The 24260-nt window shown below is 58.8% G+C and overlaps 1 protein-coding gene across 2 annotated transcripts in view; it reads right to left on the minus strand.

Moving 5' to 3' along the window:
• SORCS2 (sortilin related VPS10 domain containing receptor 2) overlaps window positions 1–24260 on the minus strand; it is a 550251-nt gene that overhangs the window by 13328 nt on the left and 512663 nt on the right. For both annotated transcript variants that reach the window (XM_037829330.1, XM_037829331.1), the window contains exons 13-23: window positions 23912–24003; window positions 22958–23065; window positions 16968–17088; window positions 15979–16112; window positions 15221–15349; window positions 12393–12564; window positions 7661–7847; window positions 6177–6310; window positions 4804–4927; window positions 3425–3537; window positions 2249–2374 (exon numbers count right to left, since the gene is read on the minus strand). In XM_037829330.1, coding sequence (XP_037685258.1) covers window positions 2249–2374; window positions 3425–3537; window positions 4804–4927; window positions 6177–6310; window positions 7661–7847; window positions 12393–12564; window positions 15221–15349; window positions 15979–16112; window positions 16968–17088; window positions 22958–23065; window positions 23912–24003 — 1440 coding nt within the window. The remainder of the gene's footprint in view (window positions 1–2248; window positions 2375–3424; window positions 3538–4803; window positions 4928–6176; window positions 6311–7660; window positions 7848–12392; window positions 12565–15220; window positions 15350–15978; window positions 16113–16967; window positions 17089–22957; window positions 23066–23911; window positions 24004–24260) is intronic.

Below are 24260 nucleotides of genomic sequence, written 5' to 3' on the forward strand. Positions count from 1 at the left end.
AGAGACCCTATTTCCAAATAAGGTCCCGCTCACAGGTAGTGGGGCTTAAGACCTCCACATAACTCTTTGGGGGACACAGCTGAACCCACAACCCTGGTACTCTGGGTGACCGAGGAAATCTTCCCCAGGCAGCATGGGCCCGAGGACAGAGGCCTGGCTCCAGAAGATTCAGGGAAGTCTCTTGGTTCTGCCCCTTTTCACCGAGAGGTGCAGAGAAGTCGCGGCCCCCCTCTGCATTGCCGGGTTATTGTGAGGACTCAGAGGGTATCTCAGGCGATGCCCAGAGCCCTGAGCTCAGTCCAGGGAGGGCTGCTGTGCGTGTGACTGGAATCCTGCCAGCTTTGCCAGCATCGCTGTGATTTCTGCTGACTTCTGGGTGTGCAAATTTCACTCCTGGCACTCGGGAAAAATTGGCATGGGCCGTCCCTGTGTTCTGCACCTCCTCTCCTTCCAACTAGCCTGGCTGGTCCTTTCCATCCCAGGGAGCTGTGGACATGATGATGAGCGGTTTGGGGATAGGGGGAGCAGACCAGGGCAGGGGGTTCTGTGTCCCGAGTGGGGTCCCGAGGCCTGTAGAGGCAGCTGGGACCCCAAAGACTTCCCCAGGCTGAGCCTCTCCTGCCATTTCCTTGTCTGAGCAGCAGACAGGGTCATTCTCGGCCATCCGACCCCAGGAGACGGGGCAGCCCAGCTCCCTGGCCGTCTGGAGGCCCCAGGCCGGGGATCCTTTCTGAGGAATGTGGCTGGTCAGGGCGGGAGAGTCACCTGCCTGCGGGGGACAGACCCGGGCCGTGCCCTGGGCCCCCAATCCCCTTCCTGCCTGTGGCCCTGAGTGCACAGCCTCACCCAGCCTTGGGTGTCAAAGGGGACACTGCCACCCACCCCCCAGGCTGCTGGGATCTGTGCACCCCGCACAGAACGGACCGCTCTTTCCAGATTGTCTGGGTGAGTGTCTGTCTCCATGTCTAGCCTGGAGGTTACGGGGGTTCTGACTCAGTGTTTTCCTTTTTGTCTTTGAGGTAAAGTTCACCCTTTTAAAGTGCACAGTTTGATGGTTCTTAGTATATCCACAAAGCTGTGCAACCATTCCCACTATGACCATGTTGGGGAACATTTTAATCCCCCCAAAATGTTACTCCCCACCCCCTCCCCCCACCCCAGCCCACTACTCTCCTTTCTGTTTCTACAGATTTGCCCATTCTAGACATTTCATGCAAATAAAATCCTACGATTTCGTGTCTGGACTCTTATGCTTAGCGTGTTGTTTTTGAGCTTCATCCATGTGTAGCGTGATTCGGAACGTCATCCTTTTCCGTGGCTGAGTGGCATTCCGTCGGTCGGCTACACCTCGTTTTGTTTATCCGTCCTCTGCTGATGCACTCTTGGGTTGTTTCCATGCTTTGGCAATTGTGAATAATGCTGCAATGAACTTTCATGTACATGGCTTTCTGTGGATGGGATTTTCGGTTCTTGGGGGTGTATTCCTAGAAGTGGAATTGCGCGGCCATGTGGCAACTCGAGGGCCAGCCTTTGGAGGAGCTGCCAGACTGTTTGCCAAAGTGCCTGCACCATTTTACCTCCCATCACAAGGCATGAGGGCTCCGATTCGCCACGCCCTCGCCGCGGACTTGTGATTCTCCGGGTTTTTGACTGCAGCCCCTCCAGGGTGTGTGCGGTGGCCCTGACTCACCTTCAAGTCCCCAGTCACGTCACGCTCCTGGGAGGGCTCTGTCAGCTCCAGGAGGGCTGTGGTGGGCAGCTGTCCTGGCCAATACAGGCGTTTGCTAACTGGACGCGTCTGATTCCTGCTGGGCCCTGAACCCATTCCCCAGGTGTCCTCTCGAAAGGTGCTGCCTACTTCTCCCAGCAGCCCTTGCAGTTGTATTAGGGTCACCTCACAGCCAGTGAAACTGGAGAGGAAGTTCTGCACATCACTCCCTGCTGAGGCAGGTTAGACCAGGGCCTCTTCCTGGTCCGACCCCCTGCCACAGTGACCTGGGAAGCCAGGTGAGGCCAGGTGAGGCCAGGTGAGGCCAGGTGAGGCCAGACCATGTTGCTGCAAAGTGGAGGAGGGCCAGCCACCCTGCCTCGGACTGTGACATGGTGAAAACTAAGCTGCTAAGATTTCTGCTTTGGGGCTTCCTGTGGGTGGCAGCTGGCCTGAGTTGCCCCAATGTACTCGGTTCCCAAATCCTTAGCTGTGCAGGGAGGGTCCTGGAGCCCAGGGCTGGGTGGCCGCAGGGGGTACCTTGTCACTTGTGAGGCTCCTCTTCTTGGTGGGCCTGGGAGGGGGCAGCAGCACGTACAGGTCGGCCAGGGTGGGCAGCCCCGGCTTTACCACGGTCACCAGCAGCTCCTCGGGGATGCTCGTCTCCTGCAGGGGCACAGACAAGCCACTCCGATCACCCTGGCTTCCTCGTCCCCTGTCCCACACCAGGGGCCCCAGGAACACTCTCCAGACCTGGCCTGTCCGGGTTCCAGTCACCTGTCCTACAACCACCCTGTGGGGACGGCCCCACATCCTACTGCACCCTGTGCCACCCCTGCAGCTCAGGTCTCCGGGTCCTCCAGCCCCTTCCTGGGTTCAGGCCCTTGGCCTCCTCCCCAGCAGCCTCCCCTCACCCAGGCCTGCCCCTCCAGTCCACGCCTCACTCTGTGGCCAGGGTGAGCATGTCCCTCTCTGGCTAGTGGCCTCCCAGATGCCCGGGGTTTCAGGGCTCCTTATCACAGCATTAAGGCCACTGTGGCCTGGCTCTGCTGCCCCCACCTCCTCCCCTTTCCCACTCCCCTATCCCCACGCTCAGCCACGGCACTCCCAACTGTAACTCTCGCAGCTCACAAGGCTCTTCTGTGAACATCTGTCCGTCTCCTGGCAGTCCCATCCCCAAACTTCCACCTGGCAAACTCCTACTCATCCTTCAATGCCACAGACAATATTCCCAGCATTATTTATGTGCTGCGAGGAAGCACAGAGTGGGCCTCTGCCCGTGAGTGGCCTTGGATGGCCTGTAAGGGACTGGTCCTTCTCTCACTGGGGAGCCAAAGGCCACCCTGACACACTGCCCCTGTCTGCTTTCTACGAGCTCCTGAGGGCAACGGTCACATCTGAATCTTCTCTCTGTCCCTAGTGTCTGGCCCAGAGGAGAACTTCGATGAATGATTACAGTTGCTTTAGGAGCTTCTAAACTGTTGGAGAACAGTGACCGTGTCTCGTACAAACAGCTGGTGCTCAGTGGATGTGTGTGAAGGTCCAGTTCCTGTCCCTCCCCCGCATGGCACGTGCCCCCTGCTGAAGGCCAGAGCACCCGTGTGTCCAGGGCAGTGCCACCCACCCCGCCCTGCCCTTGGGGCCCATGAGCTCCTCTGGTAACTGGAGGTCCCCTTGGGTTCTGGGGAGGCTCTGGGCACCGGGTGAGCTGGGCACCTTGGCGAGGAGCCTGCTGACCACCAGGCCGACATCCTCTCTCCACTCGGGAATGTTGGGGTTGTACGCGTCCAGGTCCTTGGAAAACTGCAGAGGCACGACCTGAAACTGATCTGGAAAGAGGCAGAGATGGAGGAGCTGATCAGTCTGGAGCCCGGCTCAGGTCCTCCAGGCCCCTGTCCCTGTAATCCTCTCAAGCCAGCCAGTGCCCCTGATTCTGATCTGGAAAACAAGACCCTTCTCTGCACACCAAAGGCTTGTGGGGTGTCCTGTGTGGGCCCACCTTGTCGGCCACCATCTCATGTAAAACAGTGGTGCCAACCTTGCTGTGATGAAGAGGCCACGCCGACTCGGGTGGGCCTAGCCTGGGTGAGCCCCTCTATCAGCTCTGCTCCACCAACTCATGAGGTGGTACACACCCCATGAAGCTGGCCTGTTGTTCTTACTGATCCGTGGACTATGACTAGGCTGGTCCCCCCACCAGAATACAAGTCCTCTGATGCAGAGGCCCATTTTCTCTTCCTCTCGCATTTCTCAGGCTCTCGGCTCCCAGGCCTATTCCAGAGCCATGAGCAGGGGGCAGTGGCAAGACCCCAGTTCCAGGGGCCTCAGAACCCATTTTAATGTTTCTGCTTCTCTCTCCAGCCCCAGTTTTCTCTTCTGTAAAACAGGAGGAGGCTTTGCTGTGGTGACGACTTTTTCAGACCCCCCCTGCCTCTGCACCCAGTACAGATGTGTGAATGAAGGAATGGCTGAGGGAGGCCCCTCCAGGCTGGGAAGGGGCATGTGGATGGCCCCTCTCTCACCCTCTGCACGCTGGTCCCCATGGAGCATTTAACTGATGGCCACTGTCCATAGGAGGGGCTGTTCTCTCTCTCTCTCATTCTCATGGCTGATTTTCTATTGTAAAACTCCCCACGAGCAGCTTAGCGCTCCAATGAGCACAGACAGATGAGGATACAGATTCAGAACAGGAGTCTCAACAAAGTCCTCTTGCTTTAAAATACAATCGAGTGACACTCGGTGGCTGCCCAGTGGGCAGAGCAGAGAGAACCTGAGGGTCAGGCTGACCCGGGGCTCTGAGTCCCATCCCCGCTCACGCGCTTGCTGGGCAGCGTGGACAAATTACTTAACAACACCCTCATTTGTGTGTTGTGGGAGGCGCAGGTGACCCGAGGAAGTGTCACACTTTATTTAGAGACGAGGAGAGGGAGGCTGGGAGACTAGGATGGCCAGAAAGCCGGGCGCCACAGCTGTGTCTGCCCGACTCCCCTTGCCCCACCGCGGGCCACTCCGGGGGGCCAGGACCTCGAGACTGTGACCCTGTGCTGCCCGGCCCTTGTGGACGGGTTGTACCGCTGGGGCCTCGGGGCGCTCACCCAGCACACGGACCACCTTGGAGTCCTGTAGCACCGAACTCCCACAGGCGGCCTGCACCGTCACCCGCACGTCCCCCGCGTCCACGAACCGTGTCGTCACAGCATTGTCCAGGGACAGGAGAGGCTGCGGGGGCACAAGCGCAGGTCAGGGGTCCCACACGGTGGGGGAGGCAGGGCAGGGTCGCTGGCACCTGCACCTGCTGCCCAGAGCCTCGCTGAGAACACCCATCGGAAGTGGACCCCCATGGGGGTGCCTGGGGGCAGCACGGAGAGGAGGACCCCCGAGATACCCAGGTGCTGAGCGAACCCGGGGGGTGGGGCTGCCCTGTCTCGGCGGCTGCCTGGGCCCCTCCTCGATGGACATCCTAGAGGCCTAAGGTGGCTGCCGGGGGCTTCACGGCTCTGATCTCCTTTCCTCCCCGATTCCCGACATGGCTGTGGCGGCTCTGGGTAAACTGAGGCACCTTCAGCCCCACCTCTGGACAGACATGTCGTGAGGGCAGGTGATATTCACTGTGGTTGGATGGAGAAGGACAGGCCACCGCGCCTTGCGATGGGAGGACAGAGGCTCTGGGGGTGAAGGGCAGGACTGAAGCCTGAAGCCCTTGGCTGGAAGGGGCTGAGCTGAGACTCGAACCTGGAGCCTGTGCCCCTTCCTCGTCCCCTCCCATTCAGTGAAACACAAGCTGGAGCCTGCAGCCCCTCGCTCTCTGGGGCCGGTGTGTCTTGGCCCTTGTTGTTGCTTGGGAGGGGGTGCTGCTTGGGGGTGTGGGGGCTGTTTGCCAAATGAATGCCAGGTGCTCCTCTTTGGGTCTTGAGGCCCCTCAGCCCCAAGCTGGGCAACTTGCCCTGCAAAGGCCCTTAGGAGCTCCTATGGGCCTTTCTGATCTGGGCCGTCTCCTGCTCAAGAATTGTCTGTGGCTCCCCACAGCTTATTGAGTACAACACAAGTGCATGAGTAAGGTCTCCGACATCTAATCAGGCCTTAGTAACGCCTCCTCCATGAAACCCTCCCTGACCTCCCCACTAGAAATGGCCTCCCCTTCCTTGAAGCTGTTGGCACCTCACCTGCCCCTTCCCTGGACACTTGAGCATCCTAAGTTGTGTCAAGTCCTCTGTTTGCATCTCTTTCCCCAGGAAAAAGCAGGGCTGGTCCCCTTCATCCCTGTGTCTGCCACACTTGGACAGAGCTGGGCCCTGAGCAGATGCTCAGAGGGGGAGTTGAGTAAGGACAACTGGTGTGTGCCCGCCTCCGCTCCCCAGGAGTGGGGCTGTGCCATCTGCTGCATCCTTGGGCAGTGCCCTGCCCCCACGCTCCACCCCAGAAGGCAGCTGGAGGGGAGGAGAGGACGGAGGGCTCCGGATCAGCATACCTGCAGGCTGTGGCCAATCCACCAGTAGAAAACGGTGAGGTTAGGGTTCAGGGGCAGCAGCACGGCTGTGAGGTTCACCTCCTGGTTGATGCCAATGACAGGAACCACTTCTAGGTAGAGGGCCTGCAGGGGGGCTGCCAGGTCCGGAGAAAGGGCAGGGGTAGAGGTGTCAGGGCACTTGTCCTCTCAGGGGCTGTTTGCTGGTCACTGTCACCGCTAACTTCATTAACTATCATCACACTACCACCATCATCACCATCATATCACCATCACCATTATCCTCATCAACGATCTTCCACCACCACCATTACCATCATCACCATCATCACCACCACCATCACTATCATCACCACCACTGCCATCACAGCCCCCACCATCACTACTACCCACCATCACCACCATTAACACATTCACCACCACCATCACCACCACCACCACCATGACCACCAGCATCATCACCACCACCACCATCACTACCATTACTACCATCATCACCAACACCATCACCTCCATCATCACTACCATTACCACCACCATCAGCAACACCATCACCATCACCACCATTATCCACCACCACCACCATCATCAGCATCATGACCACCAGCATCATCACCACCACCACCATCACCATCACCACCATCACCATCACCACCACTGCCATCACAGCCCCCACCATCACTACTACCCACCATCACCACCATTAACACCATCACCACCACCATTACCACCATCATCACCAACACCATCACTTCCATCATCACCACCATTACCACCACCATCAGCAACACCATCACCATCACCACCATTATCCACCACCACCACCACCACATCACCACCATTATCCACCACCACCACCACCACCATCACCACAACCACCACCATCACCACCACTACCACCATCACATCACCACCATCACCATCACCACCATCACCATCACCACCACCATCATCACCATCACCACCACCACCAACACCATCATGACCACCACCATCACCATCACCACCATGACCACCACCATCACCATCACCACCATTATCCACCACCACCACCACTATCACCACCAACGCCATCACCACCACCACCATCACCATCACCACCATTATACACCACTACCGCCATCACTGCCACTACCACCATCACTACCACCATCACCACCATCATGACCATCACCATCACCACCATCACCATCATGACCACCAGCATCATCACCATCATCACCGCCACCACCACCCTCACCAAAACCACTACTGTCATCATGCTGACCACCACTAATGACCACCACTGATATAATCACCTACACCCCAGCACCACCAGCCCTCCTACCGTCTAGGTTACCGGAGCTATGGACTTGACCTCTCCCTAATTTCTGTCTGGAGGACCAGGGACCTGTAGCAGCCTTGGGGGATTCCCTCTGCCTTCCCCAGAGCCCCGGTTCTCTCGGCCACAGGGAGCAGCCCTCGGCCTCCAAGCCTGACCGACTTACAGTTAACCTGGACAAAGAGCACCGCCTCGTCGTGCCCTGCCATGTTCTCTGCCCGGACAGACACGCGGTAGACGCCAGGGCTCTCATAGCGGTGCCGGACTGGCTCCCCGGTCAGCGTGAGGTTCATGTACATGGCCTTGAAGCCGTCCCCGAGGTCCACCTGGTACTTGGTGGCCAGGATGTCACCCTGCAAGGAAACGCCACAAGGCCACTTAGGAGAGGGCCCCGTGCACGTGGGGCTGATGGGTTGGGTGGGTTCATTCACTCATCACTCACTTGTGCGTCACTCTCTCCTTCCCCGGGCCCTGGGGTCAGGAGGACAACACAGTGCTGGCTGAGGGGGACAGACACAGCCAGAGAGCCCTGGGGAGCGCAGGTGGGTTCAAGCCAGGAGCCGCAGTTGGGTTTACATCCTAGAACACCGGCCTGGTGGCAGAGAGGGGCTGGAGGGTCCCAGGGGTGAGGTCGCGGAGGGCAGCGGGGGCAGGGACAAAGGTCCGGGAGGCCCACCGGGGCCTGAGCCAGGCTTGGAGCCAGGATGCAGGTGACAAGAAAGACCCCCAAAGGCCCTGGCCAGTCTCCCAGAAAGTCGGGAGGACGTTCCCCCGCCGTATGCCGAGGCCCTGACTTTGTTTCTCTGTCTACAGTCCTGGGAGTGCAGCTTGGGCAGCAGCAGGCTGTGCAGAGAGGCGCCCCCCCCACCCCAACCCCGCTGCCTCCCAGCCCTGCTCTGACTCTCAACCACCCACAGAAGCCCTGTGACCGCCTCGTAACCTTCTCTGCCTGGAGCATCACCTGTCAAACGACCATATTTTCCTAAGAGAGTTGGGGAAATCGAGAGAAGGAAACAAAAGTTTTTCCAACTTTGTGGCAAGAAATAGCTCTTATTTCATTCTCCTTTTCTCTCCCACTCTTGCTTTCACGCCCTCCCTACTCCCTTCCCTTCCCTTTTTCCTTCAAGAACACCCAGAAATTCATTTCCTAGTTGTCAAGAAAGAAATGGGATTACTAATGCCCATTTAGCACTTTTCGAAGTTTACATCTGTCAAATCTTAATAGTTGACAGAATACATTTACATGAATTATGTTCATTTAACCTTCCCCATCCCCAGGCTGGAAGGTGGAGGCTCCAGCTCTCAGGGGGGGTGGCTCAGTGCACAGTGCTCTTTCTCAAAGGCAGCCCGGGGGCCGGCTGTGGGGCTCTGCACCCCGGGGCGGCCTCAGGGTGGCAGCTGGGAGAACGAGTCCCACCCTGGACAGGTGCCGCCCCTCACCTCCACCGCCCCCGAGGCAGCCAGACCATGCACATTTAGCTCTTGACACATTTTACTTGGTTGAAATAACTTATGACGTATACATTTTTTTTCCAAGCACAAAAGTAGTACTCTCTCAATGCAGGAAAAGGGAAAATCCAAAGGGCAAAGAGAAGGAAATAACGAGGACCCACAACTCCCCATGTAGTTCCCGTCATTAACATCTCAGAGTGTTTGTTCAGATCTATTTTTTTGTTTGTTTATTATTGAGGACTTTACACAAAATAACTAAATCTTTTATGCTGAGAGAGTTGTAGGTTCACAGGGAACCTTCCCCTGTCTCCACAGCTAGGACAGTGGATAAGCAGAGAGAGCCCAGGACAGGTGAGCGAGCCCCAGGGGTTCTCTTCTCACAGCCACCCCCGCTGCTCCCAGACGCCCTGAACCCCAACAGCAGCAGCTGGTCTCCATCTCTGTGCCTCTGCTTTTCCAGGGCGCTGTATGGATGGAATCATGTGGATGGATCTTTAGGGATTGGCTTTTTCTCACTCAGCCTAATTCCTGGAGGGTCTCTGCAGTTTGTCCCCTTCCCTGTCCTTTGTCTTCTGTGGTGCCCAGGCCACATGGAGGACATCTGGGCCTTCTCCAGTTTCTGACTCTTAAGGGTAAAGCCGCTATGATCCTTCCTAGAAGGGGTTTTGTGTGAACTCGAGTCTTCATTTCTCTGGTAAGAAACTTCCAAGCTGTTTTCCAGAGCCCCTCCCCTCTCACACTCCCCCCAGGAACCAATGAGTGACCCGGTTTCTCAAGGCATTTGGTGTGGTCACTATTGTTTATCTTGTTCTGATTGGTGTGAAGCCTGTCTCATTGTGGTTTTCATTTGCATCTCCCTAAGGGTTAAAAATGTTGAGCATCTTTTCACGTGCTGATTTCCATCTGCATATCCTCTTTGGTAAGCTCTCTGTGCATATCTTTTGCCCATTTTCTAATTGGATTGTCTTTTATTAATATTAACTTTCGATGCTTCTTTATATATTCCAGATATTGGTCCTTTGTCAGGTATGTGATTTGCAAATATTTTTTCCTCTCTAGGCTTGACTTTCTCTCCTTCCCAGGGACTTTCAGAGCTAAAAGTTTCCACTTTGACGGAGTCCAGTGTATAACTTTGTCCTTTTGTGGGCCGCGTGCTTTTGGTGTCAAGTCTGAGAACCCTGTGACTATCCCTAGATCTGAAAGCTTGTGTCCTGCATTTTTTTCTAAAAGTTTTATAGTTTTCCATTTCCCATTTAAGCCCGTGATCCATTTTGACCTGCTATTTCTATCATCTATGAGGCTTAGGTCAAGTTTCCCCTTTGGGGTGTCTGTGGAAGCAGCTGTCCATCGTGTGCTAAACTGCTTCTATGCTTGAGTCAGAAATCCATTGGGCCTATTTGGATGTGTTTCTGGGTTCTCCATCTGGTCTTAGGTTTTGAATTCTTAGATATTTAAAAAAAATTGGACTCCGTGGAGCCCAGCGCCATTGCCAAGTGAGCCGGGCGGGGCCTACCTGTCAGAGTGTGTGTGACTGCATGTGTGTGTGTCTGAGTGTTTGAGTGTGAGTGTGAAAGGGTGTGTGAAAATATGTGTGATGGGGGAGTGCAGGAGTGTGTGAATGTGTATATGCATGTGTGTGCACAGTATGTGAGGGTGCACAAGTGTGCATATGTGTACACTCTGACCCCACCCTCCCCTCCTCTCCCAGGAGGCCCCGTCCCCACGGTGGGGTGCACAGGGCCCCTCTCCTCTACCTGCACACCACGCTCCCTCCCTGCCAACCCAACCCCAGGCCGCCCAGGGGCCCGGCCCACCACAGAGGGTCCGGGGTCACAATCTGGCTCCGGGAGGACACCCTGCAGGAGCGACTCCCCTGGGTTCTGTGCTCCAGGGGCCAGCAGACGGTCATCTGTTTTGGAGTTCCCCCCTGAAACGTGGGGGCACAAGCTCCGTCCACTCTTGAGGCTTGGACCCTGCTTCCCCCAGACACTGCGGTGGGTAGAGGGGCCCCCACCCCGCCCAAGGGGCTGCCCCGGGGCGCAGAGCCTGCCTCCCGGGGCCCACCTGACGCAGGTGGCCTGGACGCCTGCCATGGAGCCCCAGGGCTCCGGCTGACCCAGCCCTGTCGCTGGCCCCTGGGAGGCCCTGGATGGTGACCCCGCTCTCCGGCCTCGGCTGCCTCAACCACAAAGTGGGTGGACAAGAGTCCCTCCTGGGGAGGCCTTGGCGGGGACCAAACCGAGTCGCGTGTGCCAAAGCCCAGACCCTTAGGCCCTCGGCGAGCACAGGCCTGTGCCCATGGGCCTCAGTTTCCCCGTGGGCTCCCGCTGGGGCCCTGCCCTCCAACGCCAAAGCCCCTGCCATCGCCCCACCCCACCCCAGCCGGCTCCATCTTTTGAAGGATGCCCTTGAAATAAAACTCCAAGTCCTGAAGCCACACTTGCTTCACCCCCCACGGACTCCCCCCAGACATGGGAACGCCCGGCAGACGCGTGTCCGGGGAGAGCAGGCAGCCAGGGCCGGGCTCGCTCCAGGCGGGGGAAGGGCGCGTTCCTCTCTCCTTCCTGCTTTCCTGGAGGGTTGGGATTCTCTGCCTGCTGGGAATTTTTCCTAATTTCTGGTTTGCAATTTCCTACAATGAGCATTGGTTACTTCTACAATCAGAAAAATAAGCATAATAAGCAGGAATTAAAAAAGACTAGCAGGACATACAAATAGGCTGCCTGGTGACACTGATATTCTTGACTTTTGTAATGTATTTCCCAAATGCTCTATAATGAGCAGATATTATTTTTAAATCAGAAGACAACATCTGCTCTAAAAAACAGACTGGGAGGAAATTTATATATAATTTACATATAATTATATATATGTAATAAATAAACTGATACGTTTGGTGATGGGATTATAGTTAATGCTTTTTAAAAAAAATTTTCTTTCTAGTATAAGGAAAATGTTCAAAAAATAGATTGGGATGACAAATGCACAACTATATGATGGTACTGTGAACAGTTGATTATACACGATTGTATACCATGGGTGACTGTATAACGTGAATATATCTCAACAAAACTGAATTTAAAAAAAAACAAATTACAAATTATCAGAATCAATAAAATCAGGGGCTAAAGAAATTAATTGTCTCCCACAGGAATGAACACATTTTCCTCACAGCCCAGTAAACACACACACATGTGCACACGCATCCCCGGCACAGACGTGCTGGAAACAGTGTTGATTTCTCCCACATCCCAGGGCCCTCCCGAATGTTCTGCTCAGTCCCAGGAGCGGATTTCCCGCCCACTGTCCAGCCGCCCCTGCGGTTTGGAAACGGCCAGTCCGATGGCGACGGCCTCTGCTTCCTTCTATGTGGGGAGAGTCCGGTGGGCGCACGTCTCTGCCTGCCCCGACGGGGTGCCCTGGGGAGGCCGCCCCTCGCCCCTCACCTGCTCCTGCTGCACCACGAACAGGACGTCCTCGCCCGGCCGCACGGCCACCGCCTCGCCGCGGATGCTGACCTGCAGGCCCCGGGGCGGCGTCAGGGGGCAGGGCACGGGCGCCCGGCTGCGCTGCAGGTCCACGCCTCCCTCGCACACGTTGGACACCACCTTCCGGTACCTGCGGAGAAGGGAGGCAGGTGGGGGTGAGCCCAGGCTGGGGGACGGGGCTGCCCGCCGGGACGGGGCTGGGCTCCTGGCCGAGGTGCGGCTCTTGGCTTTGCACCCTCACTGCTCCATTTGGGAGCACTGTCCACCTCCCGACTGCATTTGGTGCGCCCATTTTAGAGATGGGGAAACTGAGGCACAGGGTGAGAATGACCTGTGAGGGCATCAGGATCCCTGGACCTTTCCGGGTCTGATCGTTGATGGATAATGATGGTAACACCATCATCCTATTGTGGACTGGGCAGGCTCGTGTGGCTCTGCTGAGACACCTCGTCCCAGCGAGGGCAGGGTGCTCGCCAGGAGCTGGGGTGCAGTCCTGACCTTGCCTTGGGGTGTGGACCTGGGCCAGCCATACCTCTCCCCCCAGCTCTGGGCCTTTGACCTTGAGAAAGTTGGGCTAGATGACGCCTTCGACTCATTCATGCCACATATATTTTCTGAGTGTCGACTCTGAGTCCAGTACTGGGGATATGGGGTGACTGCACACAGTCCCTGCCCTTGCAGAATGGGGGAGATGGGATCAGTAAACCATTTTACACATCAGTGGAAAATCAGGACTGTGGCAAACACTGGAAGGGGTAGAACCCAGAAATCTGCTCTCGGAGAAAGCAGCTTTTAAAAAGCTGCGATTGGAAGGGTGAGCAGGAGGGGAAAAGCTCCCAGCAGTGGAGACAGTGTGTGCAAAGGACCTGGGGTGTGCAGCATCATGGCTGGAGCCCACAGGGGTGGGAGCCAGTGGGACACAAGGCTGGAGAGGGAAAGGGGGGTGGAGCTCCTTCTAAAAGGAGGAAAATCACTCCAGGGTGGTGTCACCCAACTTGCCACTTGCAAGGCTCCCTTCAGGCTACCCTGGGGATTCTGGGTCTGTAAAACCAGCATCCCTGCCAAAAGCCTGGGCTGCCCACACCCCAAGGCTGGTGGCCTGCCACCCTCAAAGCCAAATTCTCCCATGTGGCTCAGCCACGGAATGAACCTGCAAAAAGTTATTGTGCAAAGACACATGTGATTGCTAGTTTGGAAAAAAAAAAATGCACCTCTCTAGGAGCCATCTGCTTGCAGTGTGCTGCGTCCCACAGTGCACAGAGAGTATGAATGACATCCTTTATCCTGGGTGAGAGTCTTGGCTCTGACACTTCAGGTGGGAGCTCCACCTGCCAAGCCTCATGGATGCACTAGAGAGGCCAGATGGTGGGTGGGGGAATGGATGAGTGAGAGGAGGGATGGGTGGGTGGATGGAAGGATGGGTGGGTAGATGGGAGAGTGGACGGAGGGATGGAGAGATTGAGGGAAATATGGATGGATGTATGGGTGGATGGATGGATGGATGGATAGAAGGCTGGATGGATGGATGGATGGATGGATGGGTAGATGGAAGGATAGATGAATGGTAGATGGAGGGATGGAGGTCAATATCGATGACAGGTGAATGGGTGGATGGATGAAAAGGATGGATGGATGAGTTGATGATGGATGAATGGATGGGTGGGAGGATGGATGGATGGGAGAGTGGATAGAGGGATGGAGAGATTGAGGGAAATATGGATGGATAGAGGGATGGAGGGAAGGATGGATGGATAAGCAGATGGATGGATAGATGAAGGGATGGATAGATGACTGGATGGATGGACAGATGGATGGTGAGGTTGATGCCGCTGAGGTCAGAGCCTGTGATGTCTGCTCCTGCTCCTCAGGCTCCTCCCTGCCCTCGCCCAGAAGCAGTGATGGCCATTTTCTAATAAGGCAGTGGGCTTTTTCCTTCCTCTCTCAAAACGTTCTCAAGGAGAAGCAGGGTCTCTAAGGCAAAGCACGCAAGAGGCCCCCTGAAGCCGAAGGCTCTCGGCTCTTGCTAATGGTTTTTATGAAGTTTATCCTTTCTATCAAGGGCTTGGCCTGTGGCGGAGGAGAGGATCCTAACTGCTGGCTCCTGCCGAGCCCGTCACCTTCCTGCACTGCTTGTGCTCACCACACGTGGTACACACAGAAGGAGCACCCCCGGGTGTCCCGGAGCTCACAGTCCAGCGGGGAGGACTCGTCAGGTGAGCAATGACAATCAGCAGGGTGCCTGCCATGACAGAGGTAAGCTAGGCACAAGGTGGTCAGGGAAGGCTTCCTGGAAGAAGTGCCATTTAAGCTGTCACCAAATGGAGCATGAGCCCCTCTAGCCACCAGCTCAGGGCCTGGCTCCCTAGGTGGCAGTAAATGGGTGCAGGTTGGAGGCTCAGCAGATGGGGGCTGCCTCCTGGGGTGGGCCGCGACCACGCCCTGCAGCTGGCAGGGGTTACAAGGGGCCTCAGACCCCTGTCTGTCTGGCGTCTCTGCTCTGAGCCTGCTCAAGGCACCTCTCCCCTGTGCTGCTGGCCCAGGTGGGCTCAGGTCGGTGACCCCTGCTGCTCCTCTGCTCCAGGAGCTCGGCTCCTGCACCTGTGCTTGGGGGGATTCCCACGAGCCCCTGCCGACAGGTGGGCACACGCCCAGGACCACCCCCAGCACTGGCTGCCTCTCCCCTGACCCACGCAGCTGTGGTCACCAGCACCCAGGCAGGCACGGCTCGGGGAGCACCCTGGCTCTGGCCTTGGGGTTACCCCAGAGGCCCCCCTACCCAGGCTCACCCAAGGCTGCTGGTGTAGGTCTGTCCCACGGCACAGTCATCGGGAGGAGACGCCGGGTTAAACCAGAAATTGGCAAAGCACTTGTTGGCGTCCGACTCTGAGGACAGGGCACGCTCAAATCCGTAGTCGCTGGAGGGGGAAGGACAGCGGTTAGGAGAAGTCTGAGGGGGCTGGGGAGGAAGCCCCATACTTCCAGTCCACTGCACCCCCATCTGGGGGGACGCACAGGCAAATCCAGGAATCTTCTCCTAGATGGGGAGGGAGGTCTGAAAACTGACAGTGATGGTCCAAGGTGATGAGGCGGCAAGGGGGCCGCTAGGCACTCAGAGGGAGAGCACTGAGCCCAGCCTGGGTGGTCCTGGAGGGCTTCCTGGAGGAGGTGAGCAGAGACTTCAAGGCCGAGTGGGGGATAGCCAGGGAAGAGAGTGGGGCGGGTACTGTGGGCAGGAACCCGCCACCAAGGCTGGTAAGGGGAGGATGGTGGAGGAGGTGGGATGGGGGGTCATGTGGCCAGAGGGGCAGGTGGGGAGGACAGGGGGCCTCGGGGCCCAGCTCCCAGAACCCGGATACTCTTCCTGTGAGCAGTGGTGGCACGGGAGGCTTTGAGCAGAGTGGGGAGGGAGTGACCAGTGGCTTTCAGCTGAGTCCCTGGGCAGAGCCCCAGGTGCCCTGGGGTTGCTTTTAGTGTGTGACCCCCAAATCTGCGTCTCGCTTCTAGAGGTGGAACTCGATCCCCCCCTGGGGAAGCCAGCTCTCACCAGAGGAAGTCCGAGGCCCTGCACTCACACACGCGGGACGTGAGCGCTGCAGTGAAGCTCCGTCCCTTGATGCACCAGGACGTGGGCTTTCGCTTCCGGAAGCTTCTCTGCTGGCCCATGATGCAGCGGTCGCCCTGCAGCCAGGAGGTCAAGGTGAGCAGCCGGCCCAGCAGGGTCAGCCGCTCCACGCTGACCCAAACGGCTGAACTTTCCAGTCCCCGAAATGGCTAGCAGTCGCGGCGAGGATTTGTCCTATTTTTCGTATGGGGAAACTGATGCCCAGGTGGAGGCGTGGCCTGCCTGAGTCCAACTGGGGCAGCCTCCCTTTCATCCTGACCCACAGCACTCATTGAGCACCTGCTGTGTACAAGCTCCAGGCCCTGGGAGGTCACAGAGCTGCTGGCAACACGGCCCCCCTTTAGGTGCAGGGGACAAGCTTATGTGGGGGACACACAGTCAGTCCTCAGGCCCTGCCCCTGCTCCCCTGGAGGCCACACTCCTTCCAGCTACTCCAGAGCCCCCTGCTCCGCCCTTATCTCAGAAAACTCCAAGTTTCCTCCTTTGGCAGCAGGATCTGCGGTGAAGCACGAGGCCATCTGTAGTTCATATCGGTTCCTTCAGTGGGAAGAGTGTGGAAATGTTCATGTGTTTGAGATTACGGGGTGAGGGGCTGCCCCAGACCCCACAGGGAGCTACATAAATGTGGCAGCCACACTGGGTTACCCTCCTAGGACCTGAACACCTGTGTCCCAGGCATGGTTGGCTCCATGGATTTGAATGACGGCCTGTGGGCCTGTGACCCACGGAGTGTGACCGGAGATCTCGGCCAGTGCACCCCCATGCACAAAAAAGGTTCCTGGGCGCCTCCCCCTCCTCAGTCCATACCTGGGCACCCCTTCCCCCTCAGCCTGCACCTGGGCACCCCTTCCCCCTCAGCCTGCACCTGGGCACTCTCCCCCACCCCACCCCCACCTGGGTCTGGCCCCCACCTGCAGGTTTGCGAGGTCCCAGGAGCTGTAGTCCCCCTCGCTGCACTGCCTGGAGAAGGAGGGCCGGAAATCCACCTTGACGAGCTCCCAGTCGGAGCGGAAGCTGATGTGGCCAAAGACCCTGGGGAGAGGAGGGCGGAGGTGGGGAGAAGTCACCACCCTGGGTCAGCCCCTGTCCCTGCCATGCAAACCACTTCCCCTCCAGGCCTCAGTTTCCCCACTGGTACCAGGGGCCCAGCAAGGCCTCTCTGGCCATCTCAGGGCCGCCCCCAGGAACCAGAATGATAGCACTGCCGGGCCCTGGGCCTGGCCTGCTGGGGGGCCCTGGTCAGCAGTGGGCATTTGGCTTTCCACAACTACTGCGTATTGTCGTATTATCACAGCTGTCACTTGCCACACCATCTGAACCCATGTGGCCCCCACAAGATAGGCGAGGAAGCAGGTGCCCAGGGTGTCAGGAGTCCTGGCCTCCCAGCCGCCACCCGAGGCCTTTCCACATTCCCAGGGCTGGTCCTTGTATCACGGTTTGCAGGATGACACATGGCTAGGAGGCTGAGTCTGGTGCTGTCTGCCTCTCCCTGCCCCTCTCCCAGCCTCTGTTGGCCTGACGTGTGGGTGTTTCACACCATAGAAGCCCAGCTGGGTATGGCTGGGCCACGGGATGTTTGCTCCCACAGAGAACTGGCCATCCAAATGGAAATAGGGGGTTGCCATGGAGGCCCAGAGAGAACTGGGTGAGGACGTGGGGAGTGGAGGAGGGGCAGCCAGCTGCCTGTGGAGGACCCCAGTGTGCTGGGAGCTCCGTTTTTGCTGTCTGTTCTACTCCTCACCCCAGCCCGGTGAGGTGAGTCCATCCCCATCTCACAGAAAAGAATCCAAGGCACAGAGAGGTTAGGAGACTTGCCCAAGGTCACACAGCACATTGGGCCCGGTCCTCTTCCCTCTCCATGGCCAGACATCATGCTCAGTGTGGGAGACAACAGTGTGCAGACAGACCCGCTCCCTGCCTTTATTGGCTGATAGTCCCATCGTCACGCCTGGCTTTGCGTCCTCCCTGCCGGCAAGCTTAAATGCTGATTCCCAGGTCCAGCCAGCCTCTGGGGGGTGAGCGAGCTCCTTTCCCGAGCACCTGGGCCGGGGCAGGCAGGCGCCTCCTGGGGAGGCTCTCCCGTGCCGCTGAGACGCCAAGGATGAGCTGAGGAGGGGGTGGGTGAGGGCTGAGAGCCGCCGTGGGTCTGGGTCACCCGGAAGCCCCAGTGTCTCCCCAGCATCACCCAGGCTCCATCAGGTGTCCCCTCATCTGTCTCTCTGAGACAAATCCTTACACTGACAGCCCCCCTTTCCTAAAAGGGTAAACATGTTGGAGACTTTTCTTTGCCTCACTCTCTCCCTTCTCTCCAGCAAAGCCCGCTGGGTTGGTTATTTGAGTGGTTTGAGGGTCTTATCTCACTTGAAGGAAGGCTCTTTGGGGGAAAACTTCCGGGGTCCCTGCGAGCATGGCCACACGCCATGGACTGGGTCTCTCACAGCCCTGCAGACCACGTGACCAGGAGAATAGTGGCGGTGGCAGCGGCTGGCTTGTCCGGAGCACCGACTGTGTACCAGTGCATGTCCGCTGCATCTCCTTTATGCCTCGCCAGACCCCGGAGGCAGGTGCTGTTAGTTGCCATATCACAGACAAGGAAACTGAGGCAGAGGCTGGGGCAATGAGCCCACCGTCTTGGCACTGTCCCTGCCCGCCTATGGTGGAGCCGGGCTGGGAGCTCGGGCTGGCGACTCTGCAACTTGATGCTTGGCACAGGGAGTGTAGCCCGGCATTTGCCCGAGTGTGACAACCCCGTGGCCTCCCTAGGCCAGCCGCGGAGCTCCCCACCCCCAAAAAAGCTCAGTCTTAGCTGCTTTCTGAGCTTGGGAGAAGACAGGCTGTTTATGCTGATCTAATGAATCCTTTGGATGTCTCTGAAGTCCTGCCTCTTATGAGACCTAAAACGTCTGCAGATTCCATGAGAAATATCGGACAGCTTGTTGAGTCTGAGTTTCAGGAAGGAGGTGTCCAGAAGCCTATTCATTGCTTCATGAGTAAGAAGGTAACTGTGGGACATGCTGCGGGGAACGGGCCAGACATGGCGGCCCTTTAAACAGGCACGTCCCTGCCCTGGGGCGCCCTCCCCAGTCCCCATCCAAGCCCCAGGGCCTCGCTGTGCCCTCCCAGCTCTGAGGCTGTGGCTGGTGGGACAGGGACAACAGGCAAAGGTGAGCTATGCTGAGAAAAACTCCCCAAAGGCAGCCACAGTCGGCTTAGACGGGACCGTCGAGCAGACGAGGACAAAGATGCTGTCTGAGAAAACGTCCCAAGCACGTGGGCAAGAGGAGTGAGAAGGAGTAGAAGACGGACGGCGCAAGAGAGGGATGGGAGGAGAGGGGGACAGAGCGCGGTGCTCGGCCTGGGCGAGGACACTGCCACCCGGCAGGGATGGAGACACGAGCTAAACTTTCTTCCCACGTGCTGGTGTGTCCGTCTTGCAGTTTAGTTCCATGTCACGGGAATTTGCAGGGTGTTGGACCACGCAGCCCGGTGAAATAGGAGGCCGCTCTGATGCTCTGGAAAAGTGTAAAGGGGGAGAGCACTTGGCTGTGAACTCCGCCGTTCTCTTCGGGGGTCCATGCTTGTGTGTCAGTGAAGACGAGAGCCGGGCTGGGGCCCACACACTGCCCGACGCGGTGGCCCGGGGGTCGCAGGCTCGGCCTCCCCAAGCTCCGAGGCCCTGGGGTGGAGAGGGCTCCGTGCCTGGGCTGGGGAAGCGGAGGCCTGAGGATGAGTTGAGCCAGTCAGGGCCTGCCTCGCCCCTGGCATTTCCCAGCCCCTCCCCAGCTCCGTGGTTCTGGCCCCCAAAATAGCTCCACCGTGCAAGGGGTCCAGGCCAGTTCAGCCCACCGGACCCCAAAGACAGAGAGCAGGCCCGGAGGCCGGTGAGGCTGCACCGCACCTCGCCACCCCTCCCGAGAAACGCCTGGACGAGCTCCCGGCCTCTGGAAAAGTGGGGGACAGGCCGCCGCCCCCTCCTGCCCGGAGCTGCCACCCAGTGTAGCATGAGGGGGGCACGAATCTGTGAAGTCGTGTCGTCCTGCACCCCGGGGCCAGGACAGGAAGACCAGAAACATTGGGGGTCTTGGGAATGAAAGGTGCGGTTGCCCCCCAGACTTCACAGGACGGGAACATGGGGTGCTCTCTCCCCAGCTCTGGGAACTGCTGTGAGCAGATGTGAACAGGGTCCCCTTCCCCGCCTCTCCCTCGGGGCAGAACGTTCTGAGAGATTTCAGCACCTCTTAACCTGGGGAAACAAATCCTCCCGTGGAGACGTCTTAAGAGAAGAGGATGCAACGATGAGTAAATACGGCCCCGCAACATGTGGCTGGTGCTCAGCCGGCTTCCGGGAGCCACCCCCACGGGGCGATGGAGCAGGAAGGGGGCAGGGAGTGTGGGGACACGGGCGAGCGGGGTCTCCAGAGCTCAGCCCTGAGCCAGCAGGAGGGGGTCCCGGTGCCCGTCGGCCGAAAGAACGAGCGGGCGAGGGAGTGGGACAGCCAGCGCCCTGAGCTCCGGGCTCCCACCCCCAGGCCCACCGGGTGGGCTCCGGGCCGTGTGACAGCAGCAGGCCGGGCACCCAGGGGGAGGAGCGGTCAGTCCCAAGTCCGGGGAAGGTGCTGGGGCCCCGGGGGTCGTCTCCAGGGAAAACGTTCCCAGGATTCAGCACCTGTTGTTCAGGAAGCGAATGATGGCCGTCCCTGGGTGCAGCCGGTGTCCTCGGGTGCAAAGAGGAAGGCGCAGGGCTTTGGCCAGTGGGTTGAGGAGGAGGAACGGGTTGGGGTTGCTGAGGCGGCTGCAGCCAGCAGTGTGGGCTTTCCAAGGCCGAGCTCCCAGCCCCCGCCCCGGGGAGCAAGATGGGTTCAGGGGCTGAGTCCCCACAGGGGGATCGGCCAGGAGTTGCATCAGCACAGCCCCTCACAAATGAAGGGGACCCCTGCTCTGGGGAGTCCTGGGCCTCGATCCCTGCCCCAGGCAGAGGGAGGCTGGACCAGGGGGACCCCGGTGTCTGTGCCAAAGCCGGGCCTGACCCCCCAGCCTGGGGCTCCCTCCACCCCACAGCCTCGGGGGAGATTTGTGTGAAGAGTGAAGGACAAAGCACCCCGTCCGCAGGCCCCAGGCCGGTGCCTCCAAGGAGGGAGGGCAGGGAGAAGGACGACCCTGGCTGGGGGCAGGCATCCCTGGGCGTTATCCATGTAGCCTCTCTGGGGCACTCAGAGGCTAAGATTGGAGAGCTGGACGAGGTAATGGGTGCAGAGCACCCGTCAGCACCAAGGGTGGATGCCAGGTGTGAGGTAGCTGGTCACCAGGACTGACCGCTGACGCCCTGCCAGCGAGGGACAGCCCAGAAACCCACGTCTGTGGTAGAGGCTCAGGCGGCCCCGGCCACACAGCTGGGAGCAGGCGGAGAGGCCTGTCCGTGTCCACGCGTGGGAGACGCCGGTGCCTCTGGACCCACAGCTCCATCCACAGGCTACTGCTCATCAGTCTGGTCACAGGGCAAAGGGCAGTTTCTCAGAGACCCCCTTCCTCTCCTCCCGGCCCAGCTGCTCGCCCGTTATGTCAGCAAGTGAGGACCTGGCTACATGTTCGGTTTGATCTCTCTGCCCCTGGGGTACCAGCTTGGTGCAGGACCTTGTCTGCCGGCTCCCCGTTGGGTCCACAGAGTGGACAGTGCCCAGCCCACTCCAGGTGCCCGGCCAAGGCTGTCCATGCCCGGTGACTGAGGAGGGTCTGGCCTCGGGCCTCTGCCGTGGTGTGGGAGACACGGACGTGGGCAGGAGCATCTGCTCACCTGTCCCAGATGGGATCTGTGGGAGGCGGCCTCGCCAAGCAGCCCCTGAGCCAGGCCTTCCCTGGATGGGGCACCCACAGGGGACCCATGGGGGACCCAGCCCCGGCCCCATCCAACAGCATGATGCAAAGGAAATAACTCCAGAGGCTGTGGGCAGAGAACGCGGTTCCCTAAGGCCAGAGGTCCGACCCCACCGGCCAAGGCCCCTGGCCCCACGCTGAACGGTCATGACGGGGCATTGTGGGCATCCTGGATGAGGGCAGGAGGGGTGCAGGGGCATCACAGCTGGTTGCTGCTGGGAAGGCAGACCCTGTGGCCGCCGCAGCCAGTGAATCCGACTCTGCCCATGGCCAGTCCACAGAGGCAGACGCATGGCAGTGGGCTCCATGACCGACTGACCGTTACTTCATCGCCAATGCCTTTCCCCCATGAGCTGCCACAGGGGGATGGAGCAACCTTCCCATCACCCCAGTCTTGGTTCCTGGGCCACAAGGGGCTCTGCAGTAACAGGGTGCTGTCCGCTGTCCGCTGTCCCTGGTCCCCTCAGTGTGCCTCGTGTGACATCTGGCCAGGACGTGGCTGGGCACACACTGGCTGATGACAGGAGAGTGAGGTGGGGGCTGCAGCAGACAGGCCAGCCTGTCGGAGTCTCAGGGCCTTGTGTGGGAAATGAGGGTGGAGCCATATACAGGTGCCAATGGCCCATCATCGTCATCATCATCATTGTCATCGTCACCACCATTGATTGGCGGAGTGGGTGGGGTCCACAGCCAGCCCAGGGGGCAGCAGAGGGAGGACTGGGGCTTGCTTCTGCCCCTCCCCAGCCAGGTGATCCTGGGCAGGTGACAGGTATTCCTGAATAGGGACGGAGTGGCTTCCTCCCAGGTGGCTGGAGGACGGGAGGAGACAGTGGACATAAGGGCATCCCCCCAGGCCGGGGATGGATCAGACGGCAGGTGGAAAGATAGTGGTCAGGGCGGGGAGGGGGCAAGGGAGACTGGCTGGCCGGGGCCTGAATCCCACCCCAGAGTGGCCATGGCCTGCCCGGGGCGTGTGCTCTGAGCCACCCTCCTGCCCACCCCCAGTGACCAGCCAGGCCCCTACGCTCACGTCATGACGAGCGTCTCGTCCCCTGGCTCGCTCAGCAGCCCGTCCACGAACACCGAGGTGCTGGTGAAGTTGTGGGTGCTCCAGGTCAGGCCCTCGTCCACGCTGAACCTGCAGGGATGGGGAGGGGGTGTCAGCAACTGTGGGGCCAGGGGCAAACACCCCACAGCCAGACCCCTGACCTGCCCCTCTCTGGCATCTGCATTCCCCAGCAACGCTGGGGCCAGGGAGTCCTGGGTTTTTCCTTTGGGTACCACGAAGGTGCTTTGCACCCCAGAATCACAGGGTTACCTGGGCCCTGAAAGGATCTTGTCCTGCCCCACCCCAGTACCAGGGCAGTAACAGGGAGCCCCCTGCACCCACAGCAGCCCTCCCAGTGCACTCAGCTCGCAGTACAGAAAGCTCTTTTCCAGGCTAATCTGATAGGGGCTTCCTGGCAGCCTCTCAGCTCTGCCTTCAGAGCCAGTGTTCATGCTTGCTTTCGGCTCCCCATGTTGGCCCTTGGGATGTCTGAAGATGATACAAAACCCACTCTCACCTAGACATATGCTGCTTGCTTTGTTCGTCCGGATCACCTGGCCTCACCTCCTCCACTTAACTAATTCCTGCTAATGCTTAAAAGTCACCTCCTCTGGGAAGCCCTCCCTGATGCCCCGGGCTGGACTGGGGCCTCCTCTGGACCCCATAGCCCACTGCCTCCCTTTGTCTCACTTTCATAAGACTGTGCTGTCCTTTCCCGTCTACTGTCCCGGCCCCCACCCCCAGCCCTCCTCCCACCCCACCTAGATGGGAGCAGCCCCTCAGGGTGGGTTTGTGCAGCTTGCTGCCACCCCAGGTTTGCAGGGTTCAGTGCACTGTGCTGCGGCCCCAAAGGGCGGCTGATATGGGGACTCTTCTGGGAGGTTCCCAGGGGAGAGGAGTGGCCCGCCCTGCCCCGGGACCCTGCCCAGCAGTTACTTGAGGATCTTCAGGGGGATGGAGGTGTCCTTGACGGCCACGATCACGCCGCCGTGGTCCAGGTACAGGATGTGGTGCTCCTCCTCAAACACCTGCAGAAGAGGGGGCTTGGGGTCAGGGTTGCTCCTGGGGTGGGATTGTCAGCACATGGGCCTGAGGGTCTCCCGGTCTCCCCCAGACCCATCCTGGGCTCTCCCACACCACCCAGACTCAACACGTGGGATGAGCACGCGATGGATGACAATTTCTAAGCCATTGACTTGAGAGAGAAAACTGCTAAGAACTGCTGTAGGTGGCCCTCTCTAGAAGGAAAACCCAAACACAAAAATGCCCACAAGGTGAAGATGAA

Source organism: Choloepus didactylus, chromosome 3 (genome assembly GCF_015220235.1).
Source record: "Choloepus didactylus isolate mChoDid1 chromosome 3, mChoDid1.pri, whole genome shotgun sequence".
Classification (NCBI taxonomy): Eukaryota; Metazoa; Chordata; class Mammalia; order Pilosa; family Megalonychidae; genus Choloepus; species Choloepus didactylus.